This window comes from Scyliorhinus canicula, chromosome 7 (assembly GCF_902713615.1).
Source record: "Scyliorhinus canicula chromosome 7, sScyCan1.1, whole genome shotgun sequence".
Classification (NCBI taxonomy): domain Eukaryota; kingdom Metazoa; phylum Chordata; class Chondrichthyes; order Carcharhiniformes; family Scyliorhinidae; genus Scyliorhinus; species Scyliorhinus canicula.
Genome location: NC_052152.1, coordinates 46,721,869 through 46,735,711, shown reverse-complemented (window position 1 = coordinate 46,735,711; position 13,843 = coordinate 46,721,869). Strand labels below are relative to the sequence as shown.

Here is a 13,843-nt window from a genome sequence, read left to right as displayed (position 1 = left end):
TGCTTTTTAAAAACAGGACAAAGGCCGAGAAGCCAGCATATATTGCCCATTCTTAATTGACCTTGAGAAAGGGAATTCAGTAAAAAAAAAAATTGCAAATTGCAATCAATGTTTAAATTGACCTGCTTCAACATGGAATTTCAGTCAAATTTTCCATCCCAAATATGCTATTGTTCACAGACAGGTCTGTTCAAAACAATGCAAAACATAGATGGGACAGAGTAGTTAACTTGCACCAATTCAGTATTGGGTTTATGATGTAGTATTTGTGGCAAAACATACTGACTGTAATGGCCTTGCCACTGATGGCCACATTCCTTGGAAATAGAAAATAATTAAGAGCACACTCACAATAATTAATTGGTTTAATTTTGGTTTTTTGTTTGTATATAAATATTGTAGCAAAAATATCTATCCTACATAAATAAATCCATGATTTGTTCCCCCATCTGTCCCTTTATCAGCAAAACAAATGAGTAGCTTTAGGCAGTGGAAAAGTTACTTACACACTAGACATGCATTCAGTTCCATTTTATGGAACCTACTGTACTGGTGCTATATTAGTTTCTGTTTAATTGTGCTTCACAGAATTCCAAGAACCATATGCAGTTGTTGTACTACTTGAAAAAGATTTGATTGTAGTTGATCTTACACAAAGCACGTAAGTGTATTTATGCAATCAGTATGTCATCTAGTTTTACTTTTTCTTTTGCAAATGTTTCAAGTTTTCCAATGTTTTTTGCATAGAAAATCAGTCATTACCATGAATTGCATAAAGGAAGGACTGAAAAGATGAGAAATGTAAGCAAGACTGTTTTGTAGAAACTTTGCAACACATTCTCCTCTTTTGAAGTAAAAATTGCAATAAATGGGCATATCATAACTAAGTCTGAACTATAGTTTAAAACTCAAACAATAATAATCAGTTATCAAAAAATTACTTAAGTGTTGATCTGAAATTTGGAAAGACCAAATATTCGCATTGCACTTTTTTAAACAAGATGTAACTGATTAAAAGTAGAACAGCTTATGAATGTACTACCAACTAAAAATTTTACTGGTGAGAACAGCAGTTGACAAGAGCTAGTTGTTACAATGTCTGTAGAGAACGATAACTTTTAAAAAGAAAATGAATTTCTAGCAAAAGCTGAAAGAATGACATATCAAGATTTCATATTTAGTACATTTACTGTAACAACAGATTAATACTTTGACAAAACGCTATATTTGTAAGTAACATATACTTCAAACCATATAAGGGAATTCTCCCTTCTTATTTTTAGCCCAACCAAAAAAACACACGTCTTAGGTATACTTTACACTCATCACACAACTGTTTCCAATCTGACATTCCCACCACTTTCAAGGTACTTTGGAGGCACACAGTCAACCCACTTAGCACATAGGCTGCTGTCTCCAAGCGTAACCACCTTGCAACTTTATTCAAGTAAAATTTTCTGGGCCCCCTTTAATCACGATCAATCAAGCCACCTAGGCTTAGTAACACAGTGGTTAGCACTGTTGCTTCATATCAACAGGGACTCGGGTTCGATTCCTGGCTTTTGTCACTGTGTGAAGGCTACACATTTTCCCAGTGTCTACGTGGGTTTCCTCCAGGTGCTCTGGTTTCCTCCCACAAGTCCTGAAAGACTTGCTTGTTAGGTGAATTGGACATTCTGAATTCTCCCCCAGTGTACCCATACAGGCGCTGTAATATGGCGACAAGGATTTTTCACAGTAACTTCATTGTAGTGTTAATGTAATATTGTGATACTAATAAAGATTATTATTATACTGTTAGGCAGACTTCAGAACAGGCCACATGATCTTTTCAGTTTACCTTAAATTAAAAGTCCCAATATATTACAATCATATAAACCTGACAATTGTTATATAGTTCCTCAGAAGAATGTGATAATTTTGTTTGAAGAACTTTTGCATCCTGACTGGTAGGTTTCCATGTTTGGAAGAAAATGTCTTTAGCAATTTTCTTAAGTTGCTTTCCTAAATCAGACTAGTAGTAGCCATGCTTCAGAACATTGCTTTTCTTTCACGTTGGTAATACCACTGCTCCAAAAGGGGTGGTTAGCAGCAGGAAAGCAAAATACTCAGATTCACAAAGCTGTTTGAAAGTGATTTTATATTATGAAAGGATGTGGGTTGGGAATTTCCTAAGATCTGCACCCACTCTTTTGCCCTAACTTTGTCAGAAGCACAGCAGGAATCCCATTTACATGTCAAGTCTAGAGCAGTGCAACTCTGAAAAAATTGTGAATTCTTAGGGTACATTTTGCGAATTACCACACCACACGTGAGGCTCTGACTGTGGAGGTACCTATTTCAAAATTGGGTCCTATATCCTACAAGCCTAATCACAACTAGACCAAATTTTGAAAGGCACAATCTGGGCCATTTCTCCTTATGGGCATGAACAGAACAATATTTAAATTAGTTTCGAAAGGGCCATATATAGTTTTCACGATGTTGGGCAAGACCTTCCCTTTTAAAACCTGGCCATTTAAAGATCTCTAACTGAAAATATGCAACTTATATGGGAATTCATGAAAACTGGCATTCATCCTTAATATAAAGACAAAACAAACATGATGTGGATGGCATGTGTGTCATTTCCGTTTAATTGCCATTGATTTAAGTTCCATTTGTTTCAAGCAGTAACTTCCTTTTCCCACACGTGTGGTCACTGAAATTGCGTATCCAGTTGAAAAGGGATAGAGTACGGTGTTGTAGGTCTGTGTCCTTTTTTTGCACAATTGCACCCACAAGTGATACATGCAGGCAATATGATGATTGTTTTTTTAATTAATGAAAAATTAATTTTATTTTTGTTATTCAATTATGTTCTCACACAGTGCTTAGGGCTTGAATTTTATGGCCTCAGTGCCCATAAAGTCAGAGGCAAGTCCTCCACAGCCATTTTCAGAAGCTTGTTGGATTTAATACTGTTAACTGCCTGCCCTCTGGCAATCACCCTTTAAGGGTAGAGGCATCCACCTCCAAAAGCTGTTAGCCAATCAGAGGGGCAGCAGCTCTTCAGTCCTGGCACTGGTACTGCTCACTGGCCAATTAAAGGACCAGCAACTCTTTAGTTTTTGGACCTACGCCAGGACCACTCAGGCAGGCCTTGAAAAAGAGTTGGGCTTTTGTGGAGGGCAGGCGTTGGTCTTAAAATTGGGGCAGACCTCCTTGGTCCATAGGATGCCCATTCAGGAGCCGCTACCAACAACCACCTTCCTCCCCAGTGGAAGGATGAGGTCTTTAAGTACCCTTCCCTGCTCTGACTTGATCTGGTGGTGAGTGGAGGAGGAATCAGGAAAGCAGTGGAAACTCCAAACCCCACCTTCCTTTCAATTCTAGCATTAATTTCCCCTCCTTGGTTTCTATTTACTATAAATTATAGTTATGGCTTGATTGTCTGAGCATAAAATTGTCTTTACTATTTAAAATTTATTACTATTTTTGATTTTCCTGGTCAGTTTTCCTATCTTTGAAAATCCATATCCAATGGATGTGCACGAGTCTCCAGTGACTTGCTCTGAGTATTTTGCTGATTGCCCTCCTGATTTGATACCTGCACTTTATTCCGTGGGAGCTAAACAACAAAAAAAGCAGGGATATAGCACAAAGGTAATGGACTGCACTTTATTCTTGTTTATATTGGTGCATTTGAGATTATTCTACTGTTGGCAGAGGTACAGTTATATTTTCTTTGTTCAATATTTGCCAAGTGTTCTGTGATATAAAATGTAAACATCGAAAATCATTAAAATTTACCCTTATGATCAATATTAAATTGTCTTCACCATCAAACATTTTGATATTTCGGTATACATTTTACAGTTTCACGGAATATTGTGCTATTTTTGAACAACATAAAACAGGAACGAGAAAGCTATTGACCTACTTCGGGGAAAACCTGTGATACTACAAATAGTAATTTCTCTTAGCATATCTCTTTGGTGTGTAAATCTGATACAAGTCCCACCTGTAAGGTATTTTTCTGTACAAATCTGCCTAACGGATAGCTAAGGGATTGCCGTAATCTGGAATCTGAGAATAAACTCAAAACTCTCTACAACTATTTAAATTTCTTTGTTTTGTTACCCTTACTGGTTTATCCTTAGGTTTATTGGCAGGCACCAAAGCTTTATGGTAATGAAGACTTCTGCTTCTAGTTCTGTCGAGACTGTTCTACAACCTTCATTTCACTGTCTAATCTATTCAAGCTATGGCACCTCGACTTCACATTATGTTTGTCGGGACCACTGCTGTGAGATCTCCCTCCTGCACTAATCCAGGGGCGGGGTGGCTGTTGTCCTCTGGTGATCATTTTTCAATGCAAAAATCAATTCCGGACCCACCATCAGTACTTAAACTGTACTTTCTTATTCAAAACTCTTTAATTCCATTTTGCCAATCCGTGGACCTAGTTTCTTGGCCATCATCATTATGACCATTCAAGCAATGTTTAAACTTGCCAGTAGCTTTTCTGCACCTCTGAACAGTGTTCCATCCCTCCCTCCATTCACTCGGGGCACGTTTCTGCCAAAATGGAACAAAGTCTCCTAGTGAGCGCGTTTAGCGGTGTGTTTCGCGGTAATCGCAGGCCGAGAAACACGTGGCTATTCAACACAACTCGTGTTGAATAAGGGGCTGAACATGCGGCCAAGGCGCACATAGCCCCATTTTGTATAGCGGGGAGCTCCGTTTACCGGAACTCCCCATTGCAGCGCCATCCCCCCCCCCCCCCACCCACCCGCCCAAACACAATATGGGACGGTTTCCTAGCCCCCGCACAGACCTCCAACACCCACGTCGGGCATATCCGTTCCGATCGCAAGCGAGCATAAAATGCCAACAAGGCACCTTGGCAGTGCCAACCTGGTCATCTTGGCAGTGCCAGGCTGGCACCCAGGGCCACTACCTCCACTTCTCTCTTTGTGTAAGTGTTTTGAAGACAGAGAAGAGACCAAAATTAAGCAGGCCAGAAACAAAACAAAATGTACTGTATTATAGGAGGAAGGCAATAAGCAATAGAGGTTGAAATTTGTGATCAGGCTGTGAAAGTTTTTTTTTTCATAGGCGCTTGATGACAAAGGATTGGAGGCAGATAAATGTTCTGCACGATAAAGGAAAAAAGGGAGTATTAGAAGCTGTTTTGTCTATGATTAAGAAATGTAGTGCCGAGACCAATAAAGCAAAATGATTGAAGGGGTATCCAAGGAAATGGGTCAGCAAATTTATATGGACGGAGAGCAGATGTGGTGGTGAAGTCAAAGGCAAAGGTGTCTGGTGAATTGAGGTGTTGTCTGAAGTCATCAAGAATGGGCTGTACTACAATGCAGAGGCTGTTGGAAGTTAGAGGGCAGAGATTGCAATGAGGAAATTGAAATCACAGAATCATTATCCCACAAAAGGAGGCCATTCGGCCCATAGTGTCTGCACTGGCTCTCCAAATGAACGTTATGACTTTGCGCCATTCACCCTGCATTTTCTCCATACCCTTGCACATTATTTCTATTCAAATAATTATCTAATGCCCTCGAGCGTCTCAATTGAACCCGTCTCCACCACACTACCAATCCATATGTTCTATAATTCTCTTCCTTAATAAACCTTCTCAAACCCATCTTTTATCCAATCGTTCAATTATTTTTAAGCTCTCCTCAGCCATAGTTTTTGTTGCTTCTCAATGTTACTCTAAAATGCATTGGAAAGTTTTATATTCTAAAGATGGTATATAAATGTAAGTTGTTCTCGTGATACCTGTAATTGTTAATAGATTCTTCAATTCCTTCAGTTCTTTCAAAGTTTATTTTACTAACCTTTAAATGGTTTCTAAGTTCTTGAGCTAGTTTAACTAGATTAGAATTTTGTACTGCCTTTCATTTGTGAAGAATAATGCAAGTAACTAATTTAAAGCATCTATCATTTACAGATCCTTTCTAACTTTTAGTACTTAGGGAGTACTGAACAATACAGATAATGAAGTGTTCATCTTTTGGTCTATGCTGAGGACAACATTTAGTGTGGTATTCCAAATGGCATTCACATAAACAGATAGGGAAAACATATCTTTGTAGATGGTTTCTGGGAAGTATATTTGTTTTGAAGGATCCAAAATTCAAATGAGCTGAGTCAGGAATAAACTCAATTTAATTCTCCTCTCTCAGCTGACATCCAACTCAGCAAGGATGTTAGTTGTAACCTATAAAATGGATTTGCTGATCTGGGAAGTAATTCAGAAATATTCTTTTTTGCTATTTATTTTGATTTGATCATTTGAAGGAGAGATGGTCAGAATTAATCCAAGTTCAGGTTTCTGAATAGATCAGACTATTAAAGTTAACAGTTCTTCTTTGACATTCTGTTTACCTGGAAGTTGCACAAAACAGGTAATCAATTACTGTACATTGTTAAAAATGTGTAAACTTTACTTTGTAACCAGCCTAATGATTTCCGCCTTTTGTGTTTTACTAGGAATGGCCAATTGGTGGTGGTACATGGAATTTGGGTGCACAAACATACCCTGAAATCATCATAACTGGGTAAGGACAACATAAATGGAGCATGAATCAATAGCTTGTTAGTGCTAAATATTTTTGATTTTACTAGTGTAAATGTGTATGGACTTGAACAAAACATCTTCAGAACAAACGTTAATCCATATTTAGCACTTCTCTTGAAAGTTATTCCTCTTTCAGGTGATGCACACAGCGATGGATAGCATTACAGTACCTGGTTGTGTTGTAAAGTTGTACAGTTAAAGTTCCCTTGTGATTTTTTTTTATTTGTGTTGCGGAATACCTATTTTGTTTGTGACCAAGATTTTATGAAATGTTTTAAAGTAATTCCTAGGATAATCTTTCCTGAAATCAATGCATGATGCAAAGTTAATGATGTTCCTAGTAGCTAAAAATACATTGTTGTGGATTGAATTTTGCCAAACCACCATGGAATATGATTTTTAAGATCATTGTGTGTATTGATGTAGATCTTAAAATATGCTACATATGCATTCAGCCAGTAAGCTAAATGTTAATGATTCAAATGTAGCAAGAGGTTTTGCTTCCATGTGAATGCCAAGGCCTATCACAATTACATGGCCTTTCACCAATACCTTGCTGGATAGAAAAACAAAGGCCTTAAATTTCCACATTGTCCTCAGCACTTGGACCACAGTTACACCATTATTAGGCTGAAAAAATATGAAGAAACTATGCAATGTAGTGACTTTGAGTACACTTACTCCTTTACTAAGCTAAGCACATGTTCTTCACAACCTGTAGAACCTTCTCTCTGATGCCTCCTGCAGCCAATTGAGACGCAACACTCTTTGCATTACAAAAGAGCTGAACATTTTGCAATTGAATCCCTTCTCACTCACATACATCAAGCTCAACTTGATTGTTGCGCTCAGTGCCACATGTATGGTGTTTATCATAGCCTGGGGAATCTGGCTATCCTGTAGATGTTTCAGGCTCTGCACTTCTGCCACCTAGCCGAAAGCCCACATGGAAGAATTCAGCTGCTTTAAGAGTGAATCCAAGACCCACAAGTTACATGCCCTGACTGCTTGCTAGCTAATGTTGCACAGATACCCTGTGAAACAATAAAAGGCACAAAAGTTGAAAGCTGCTGTCACTTTAATTTCCACAAAGCAGCTGTGGCAGTGGAGCAAGTCTTTGTGATGAGGTTGGTGAAGATGCCCAATAGCTACCTTGGGAGAGACACAGCGCCTCAGAGAAGTCCTAGTAGGACTGGGTTAGTATGCATTTTGAAGGGTAATAACTGGTAGGCTGTTATATAAAAAATGCATTCAATTATATGAATTAGGAGCACACTAGGGCATTCATCCCTTCGAACCTGCTCCATCATTCAATAAGATCTCATCCGACTGTGGCCTCAACTCCACATTCCCACTTACCCCAATATCCTGTGATTCCCTTGTTAATCAAAAATCTACCCATCTCTGCCTTAGGACAAATTCAATGACTCTGCCTTCACCGCTTTCTGGAGAAGAAAGTTCCAAAGACTCACAATCCTTTGTAAGAAAAAATTCTCCTCATCTCCGTTATGAATGGGAGACCTTTTGGGCGGGATTCTCCGTTCGTTGATGCCGGAATCGGGTAACGAGATTGGGCAGAGAATCAGTTTCGACGCCTAAATCATGGCCGTTGCAGATTTGTTTTTTAAATGTATTTTATCACAAACTTGTATCAAAGCAGGTTACAGCAAATAAACACCCCAGGAAGCATACTTCCCAACAATCAACTAAACAGTCTGTTCAGATTTGTCCCCTTTTTCACCCTCACCCACCCTCCCCCCACCAGCCACCCTCCCCATACCCCGCGACAAACAGCTCCTCAAACACGGTCATAAACATCCTCCACCTTTTCTCAAACTCCCCTGCTGTGCCCCTTAACTCATACTTTACCTTCCTTAACCGGAGGAAGTCGTACAGGTCACCCAACGTTGCCGCTACCCCCGGTGGCGATGTCAACCGCCACTCCAGCAAAATTCACTGCCGTGCAGTCAGAGAGGCAAAGGCCAAGACATTGGCCTTCCTCCTCTCCATGAGCTTCGGCATCTCTGAGACTCCAAATATCGCCATCAAAGGGTCTGGGTCCACCTCCTTCTCCACTACCCTGGCTAAGACCGCGAACACTCCCGCCCAGAATCTTCCCAATTTTTTGCAACCCCAAAACATGTGTGCTTGATTTGCTGGGCCCCGCCCACATTCTCTCACACTCATCTGCTACCCCCAGAAAGAACCCACTCATGTGCACCACCTTAAACTGTATCAGGCTCATCCTTGCACAAGTGGAGGTTCCATTTACCCTTCGCAGTGGCTCACTCCATACTCCGCAATTGATCTCCCCTCCCAACTCCACTTCCCATTTCTCCTTGGTCCTCACCACCCAATCACCTCCCTGCACCCCAACCATTTGTATATATCCGCAATTCTTTCCTCTCCTTCCACATCCGGAAGCAGCAGTCGCTCCAGTAGGATGTATCCCAGCAACCTAGGGAACACCGTCCAGACCTTTTGCACAAAATCCCTAACTTGCAGATACCAGAACTCATTATTCCTCGGCAGCTCGACCCTCTCCCTTAGCTCCTCCAGACTGGCGAACCCTTCCTACAAATACAAATCCCTCTCACCTTGACCAGCCCTACTTCCTTACACCTCCTGCATACACTATCCATTCCCCCAGCTCAAACCCATAATTCTCGCACAAAGGCGTTAGCACCGACATCCCTTCCATCCTAAAATGCCTCCTCAGCTAATTCCATATCTTCACCATGGACTGCACCAGTGGGCTCCCTGGATACCTACTCAGAGCCATTGGCAACAATGTTATCACCATAGCCCCTTACACGATTCCTCCTCCATCCTAACCCACTCTACCCCTTCTACTTCCCACCACCGCCGCACCCTATCTACATTCGCCGACCGTTAATGGTGAAACAAGTTTGGCAATGCCAACCCTCCCTGCTGCCTTTGCCTCAATAGCAGGGTCCTCCCCACCCTCGGCACCTTCCCCGCCCGTACAAAGTCCGAGATGATCGTGTCCACCTTCCGAAAAAAAAGCCTTGGGTATAAAGATCAGGAGAGCCTGAAAGATAAACAAGGACCTTGGCAGAATATTCATTTTCACCACTTGGACCCTCCCCACCAACCCTTAAGTGCAGCATATCCCACCTCCTAAGATCATCTGGCCTCCTCCACCAACTTTATTAAGTTCCACTTATGGAGCCGCATCCATTCCCTCGCTACCTGAATCGCCAAGTACCTAAACCTATCCCTCGCTATCGTAAATGGCATCCCCCTTAAATTAGAACCCTGTCCTAGCTCATTTACCGGGAATACCTCGCTTTTTCCTACATCCAGTTTACACCCCGGGAAACCTCTAAACCTCCCCTGCAGGCCCATAATCCTTCCTATACTCTCCAACGGATCCGAAACATACAGCAAGCGGTTATCAGCATAGAGCGACACCCGATGTGTCCTCTGGCCCCTCATAATCCACCGCCATTCCGCCGACCCCCTGAGAGCCATTGCCAACGGCTCTATGGCCAGCGCAAACAGCAACAGCGACAGTGGGCACCCCTGCCTCGCACCCCTGTGTAAGTCGAAGCTTCGTGAGCTCATATCATTCGTCCTCATCCTGGCCCTTTGTGGCACATACACAACCGCACCTATGCCACAAATCTCGTCCAAACCCAAACCTTCCCAGCACTAGCCAGAGTAGAAATGGCAGGATAGATAGGATGAATGCGTGACTCTAGAGATGGTGCAAGAGGGCGGGATTCAAATTCCTGGGGCATTGGAATCGGTTCTGGGGGAGGTGGGACCAGTACAAACCAGACAGTCTGCACCTGGGTAGAACTGAAACCGATGTCCTGGGGGGTGTTTGCTAGTGCTGTTGGGGAGGGTTTAAACTAATGTGGCAGGGAGATGGGAACCAATGCAGGAAGTCGGAGGGATGTAAAACGGGGCCCGAAACAAAAAGCAGTAAGGGGGAAAGTTTAAGGCAGAGAAGCCATAGTCAAAAATCAACAAGGGCCACAGTACAGGGTACAGTGACTGAGGAGTGTGAAAAGTGAGGTGGTCAATGCAGGATTGAGGGTGTTGTACCTAAATGCCGCAGTATACGGAACAAGGTAAATTAGCTTGTTGCGCACATTTACATTGGCCGTACGATATTGTGGGCATCACAGAGACATGGCTGCAAGGGGTCAGGGCTGTGATCTAAATATCCAAGGATATATGTCCTATCGAAATGACAGGCAGATGGGCAAAGGGGGCGGGGTTGCATTGTTAGTAAGGAATGAAGTTAAATCGATAGCAAGGAGCGATATAGGATCAGATGGCATAGCATCTCTGTGGGTAAAGTTGCGGAATTGCAAAGGTAAAAAGACCCTGACGGGAGTTATGTACAGGCCTCCTAGCAGTAGTCAGGATGTGGGGCAGAAAATAAGTCAGGAGATAGAAAAGGCATGTAAAAAAAGGCAATATTACAATAATCATGGGGGACTTCAATATGCAGGTGGACTGAGAAAATCAGGTTGGTAGTGGATCCCAAGAAGTGGAATTTGTGGAATGTCTAAGAGATGGTTTTTTTGGAGCAGCTTGAGAGAGAGCCTACTGGGGAACAGGCATTTCTGGATTTGGCACTGTGTAATGAGGCAGACTTGATTAGAGAACTTAAGGTGAAGGAATCCTTGGGGAGCAGTGAACAATATGATAGAATTTACCCTGCAGTTTGAGAGGGAGAAGCTGCAATCAGATGTAACAGTATTACAATTAAATAAGGGTAACTACAAAGACAGGAGGGAAGAGCTGGCCAGAGTTGATTGGAAAAGGAGCCTAGCAGGGAAGACAGTGGAACAGCAATGTCAGGAGTTTTTGGGGGTTATTAGGGAGGCACAACAGAAATTCACCCCAAGGAGGAGGAAACATACTAAGGGGAGGACAAGGCAACCAAGGCTGACGAGGGATGTCAAAGACAGCATAAAGGCTAAAGAAAAAGCATACGAAATGGCGAGGATTAGTGGGAAACCAGAAGATTGGGAAGCCTTTAAAAGCGAGCAGAGGACAACTAAAAAATCAATAAGGGGGGAGAAGATGAAGTATGAGTGCAAGCTAGTAAGTAATATAAAGGAAGGTAGGAAGATATCTTTTTCAATATATAAAAGGTAAGTGAGAGGCAAAAATAGACATTGGACCACTAGAAAATGTGGCTGAAGAAGTAATAATAGGAAACAAAGAAATGGCAGACGAACTGAATAGTTACTTTGCTTCAGTCTTCACGGTGGAAGACACCAGTGGGATGCCAGAGCTCCAGGAGAACCAGGGGGCAGAGGTGAGTGTAGTGACCATTACTAGGGAGAAGGTTTTGGGGAATCTGAAAGGTCTGAAGGTGGATAAGTCACCTGGATTGGATGGACTACACCCCAGGGTCCAAAAAAAGATAGCTGAGGAAATTGTGGAGGCATTAGTGATGATCTTTCAGGAATCACTGGAGGCAGGAAGGGCGACAGAGGACTGCAAGGTGGCTAATGTAACACCAATGTTTAAGAAGGGAGGGAGGCAGAAGACGGAAAATTATAGGCCGGTTAGCCTGACTTCGGTCATTGGTAAGATTTTAGTGTCTGTTATTAAAGATGAGATCGTGAAGCACTTGGAAGTGCATGGTAAAATAGGACTGAGTCACCTCAGCATTGTCAAAGGGAGGTCGTGTCTGACAAATCGTTTAGAGTTCTTTGAGGAGGTAACAAGGAAGTTAGACAAAGGAGAACCAGTGGACATGATTTATTTAGATTTCCAGAAGGCCTTTGACAAGGTGCCGCATAGGAGACTGTTAAATAAGTTAAGAGCTCATGGTGTTCAGGGTAAGATCCTGACATGGATAGAGGATTGGCTGACTGGCAGAAGGCAGAGAGTGGGGAAAAAGGGGTCTTTTTCAGGGTGGCGGCCGGTGACTAGTGGTGTGCCTCAGGGGTCTGTGCTGGGACCACAACGTTTTACAATATACATTAATGATCTGGAAGAGGGTGCTGAAGGCACTGTTTCTACGTTTGCAGATGATACAAAGATCTGTAGAGGGACAGGTAGTATTGAGGAAGCAAGGGGGCTGGACAAGCTAGGAGAGTGGGCAATGAAGTGGCAAATGAAATACAATGCGGAAAAGTGTGAGGTTATGCACTTTGGAAGGAGGAATTTAGGCATAGACTATTTTCTAAATGGGGAAATGCTTCGGAAAGCAGAAGCACAAAGAGACTTGGGAATCCTTTATCACGATTCTCTTAAGGTTAATGTGCAGGTTCAGTCGGCAGCTAAGAAGGCAAATGTAATGTTAGCATTCATGTCGAGAGGGCTAGAATACAAGACCAGGAATGTACTTCTGAGGCTGTATAAGGCTCTGGTCAGACTCCATTTGGAGTATTGTGAGCAGTTTTGGGCCCCGCATCTAAGGAATGATGTGCTGGCCTTGGAAAGGGTCCAGAGGAGGTTCACAAGAATGATCCCTGGAATGAAGAACTTGTCGTATGAGAAACGTTTGAGGACTCTGGGTCTGTACTCGTTGGAGTTTAGAAGGATGAGAGGGGATCTTATTGAAACTTACAAGATACTGCGAGGCCTGGATAGAGTAGATGTGGAGAGGATGTTTCCACTTGTAGGAAATACTAGAACCAGAGGACACCGTCTTAGACTTAAGGGACGATCCTTTAAAACAGAGATGAGGAGGAATTTCTTCAGCCAGAGGGTGGTAAATCTGTGGAATTCTTTGCTGCAGAAGGCTGTGGAGGCCAATTCACTGAGTGTCTTTAAGACAGAGATAGATAGATTCTTGATTAATAAGGGGATCAGGGGTTATGGGGAGAAGGCAGGAAAGTGGGGATGAGAAAATATCAGCCATGATTGAATGGCGGAGCAGACTCGATGAGCCTAGTGGCCTGATTCTGCTCCTATATCTAATAGTCTTATAGTCTTATAACACTTCAAACAAATACCACCACTCCACCCGATTATGTGCCTTCTCCGGTCCATGGACACCACCATCTCCGGTCCAGAGCCCCCGACGGATTCATCGGCACATTCAACAGCTGTCTTATAGTACTCGCGAGCTGCCTGCCCTTCACGAATCCTGTTTGATCTTCTGCAACCACCCCTGGGACTCAGTCCTTCATTCTCCCCACCAACAACTTAGCCAATACTTTCACAACCGTGTTTTGGGGATTAGTATGATTACTGCCTGCGTCATCGTCTCTGGCAACTTCCCATTCTCCAGTGCTTCATTAAACGCCCCCAACAGAT

The 13,843-nt window shown here is 42.5% G+C and overlaps 1 protein-coding gene across 6 annotated transcripts in view; it reads left to right on the top strand.

Annotated features, from left to right (window-relative positions):
* stxbp5l (syntaxin binding protein 5-like) overlaps nucleotides 1-13,843 on the top strand; it is a 721,261-nt gene that overhangs the window by 408,593 nt on the left and 298,825 nt on the right. For all 6 annotated transcript variants that reach the window (XM_038801940.1, XM_038801939.1, XM_038801935.1 and 3 more), the window contains exons 11-13: nucleotides 589-661; nucleotides 3,495-3,645; nucleotides 6,499-6,566. In XM_038801940.1, the coding sequence (XP_038657868.1) occupies nucleotides 589-661; nucleotides 3,495-3,645; nucleotides 6,499-6,566 (292 nt within the window). The remainder of the gene's footprint in view (nucleotides 1-588; nucleotides 662-3,494; nucleotides 3,646-6,498; nucleotides 6,567-13,843) is intronic.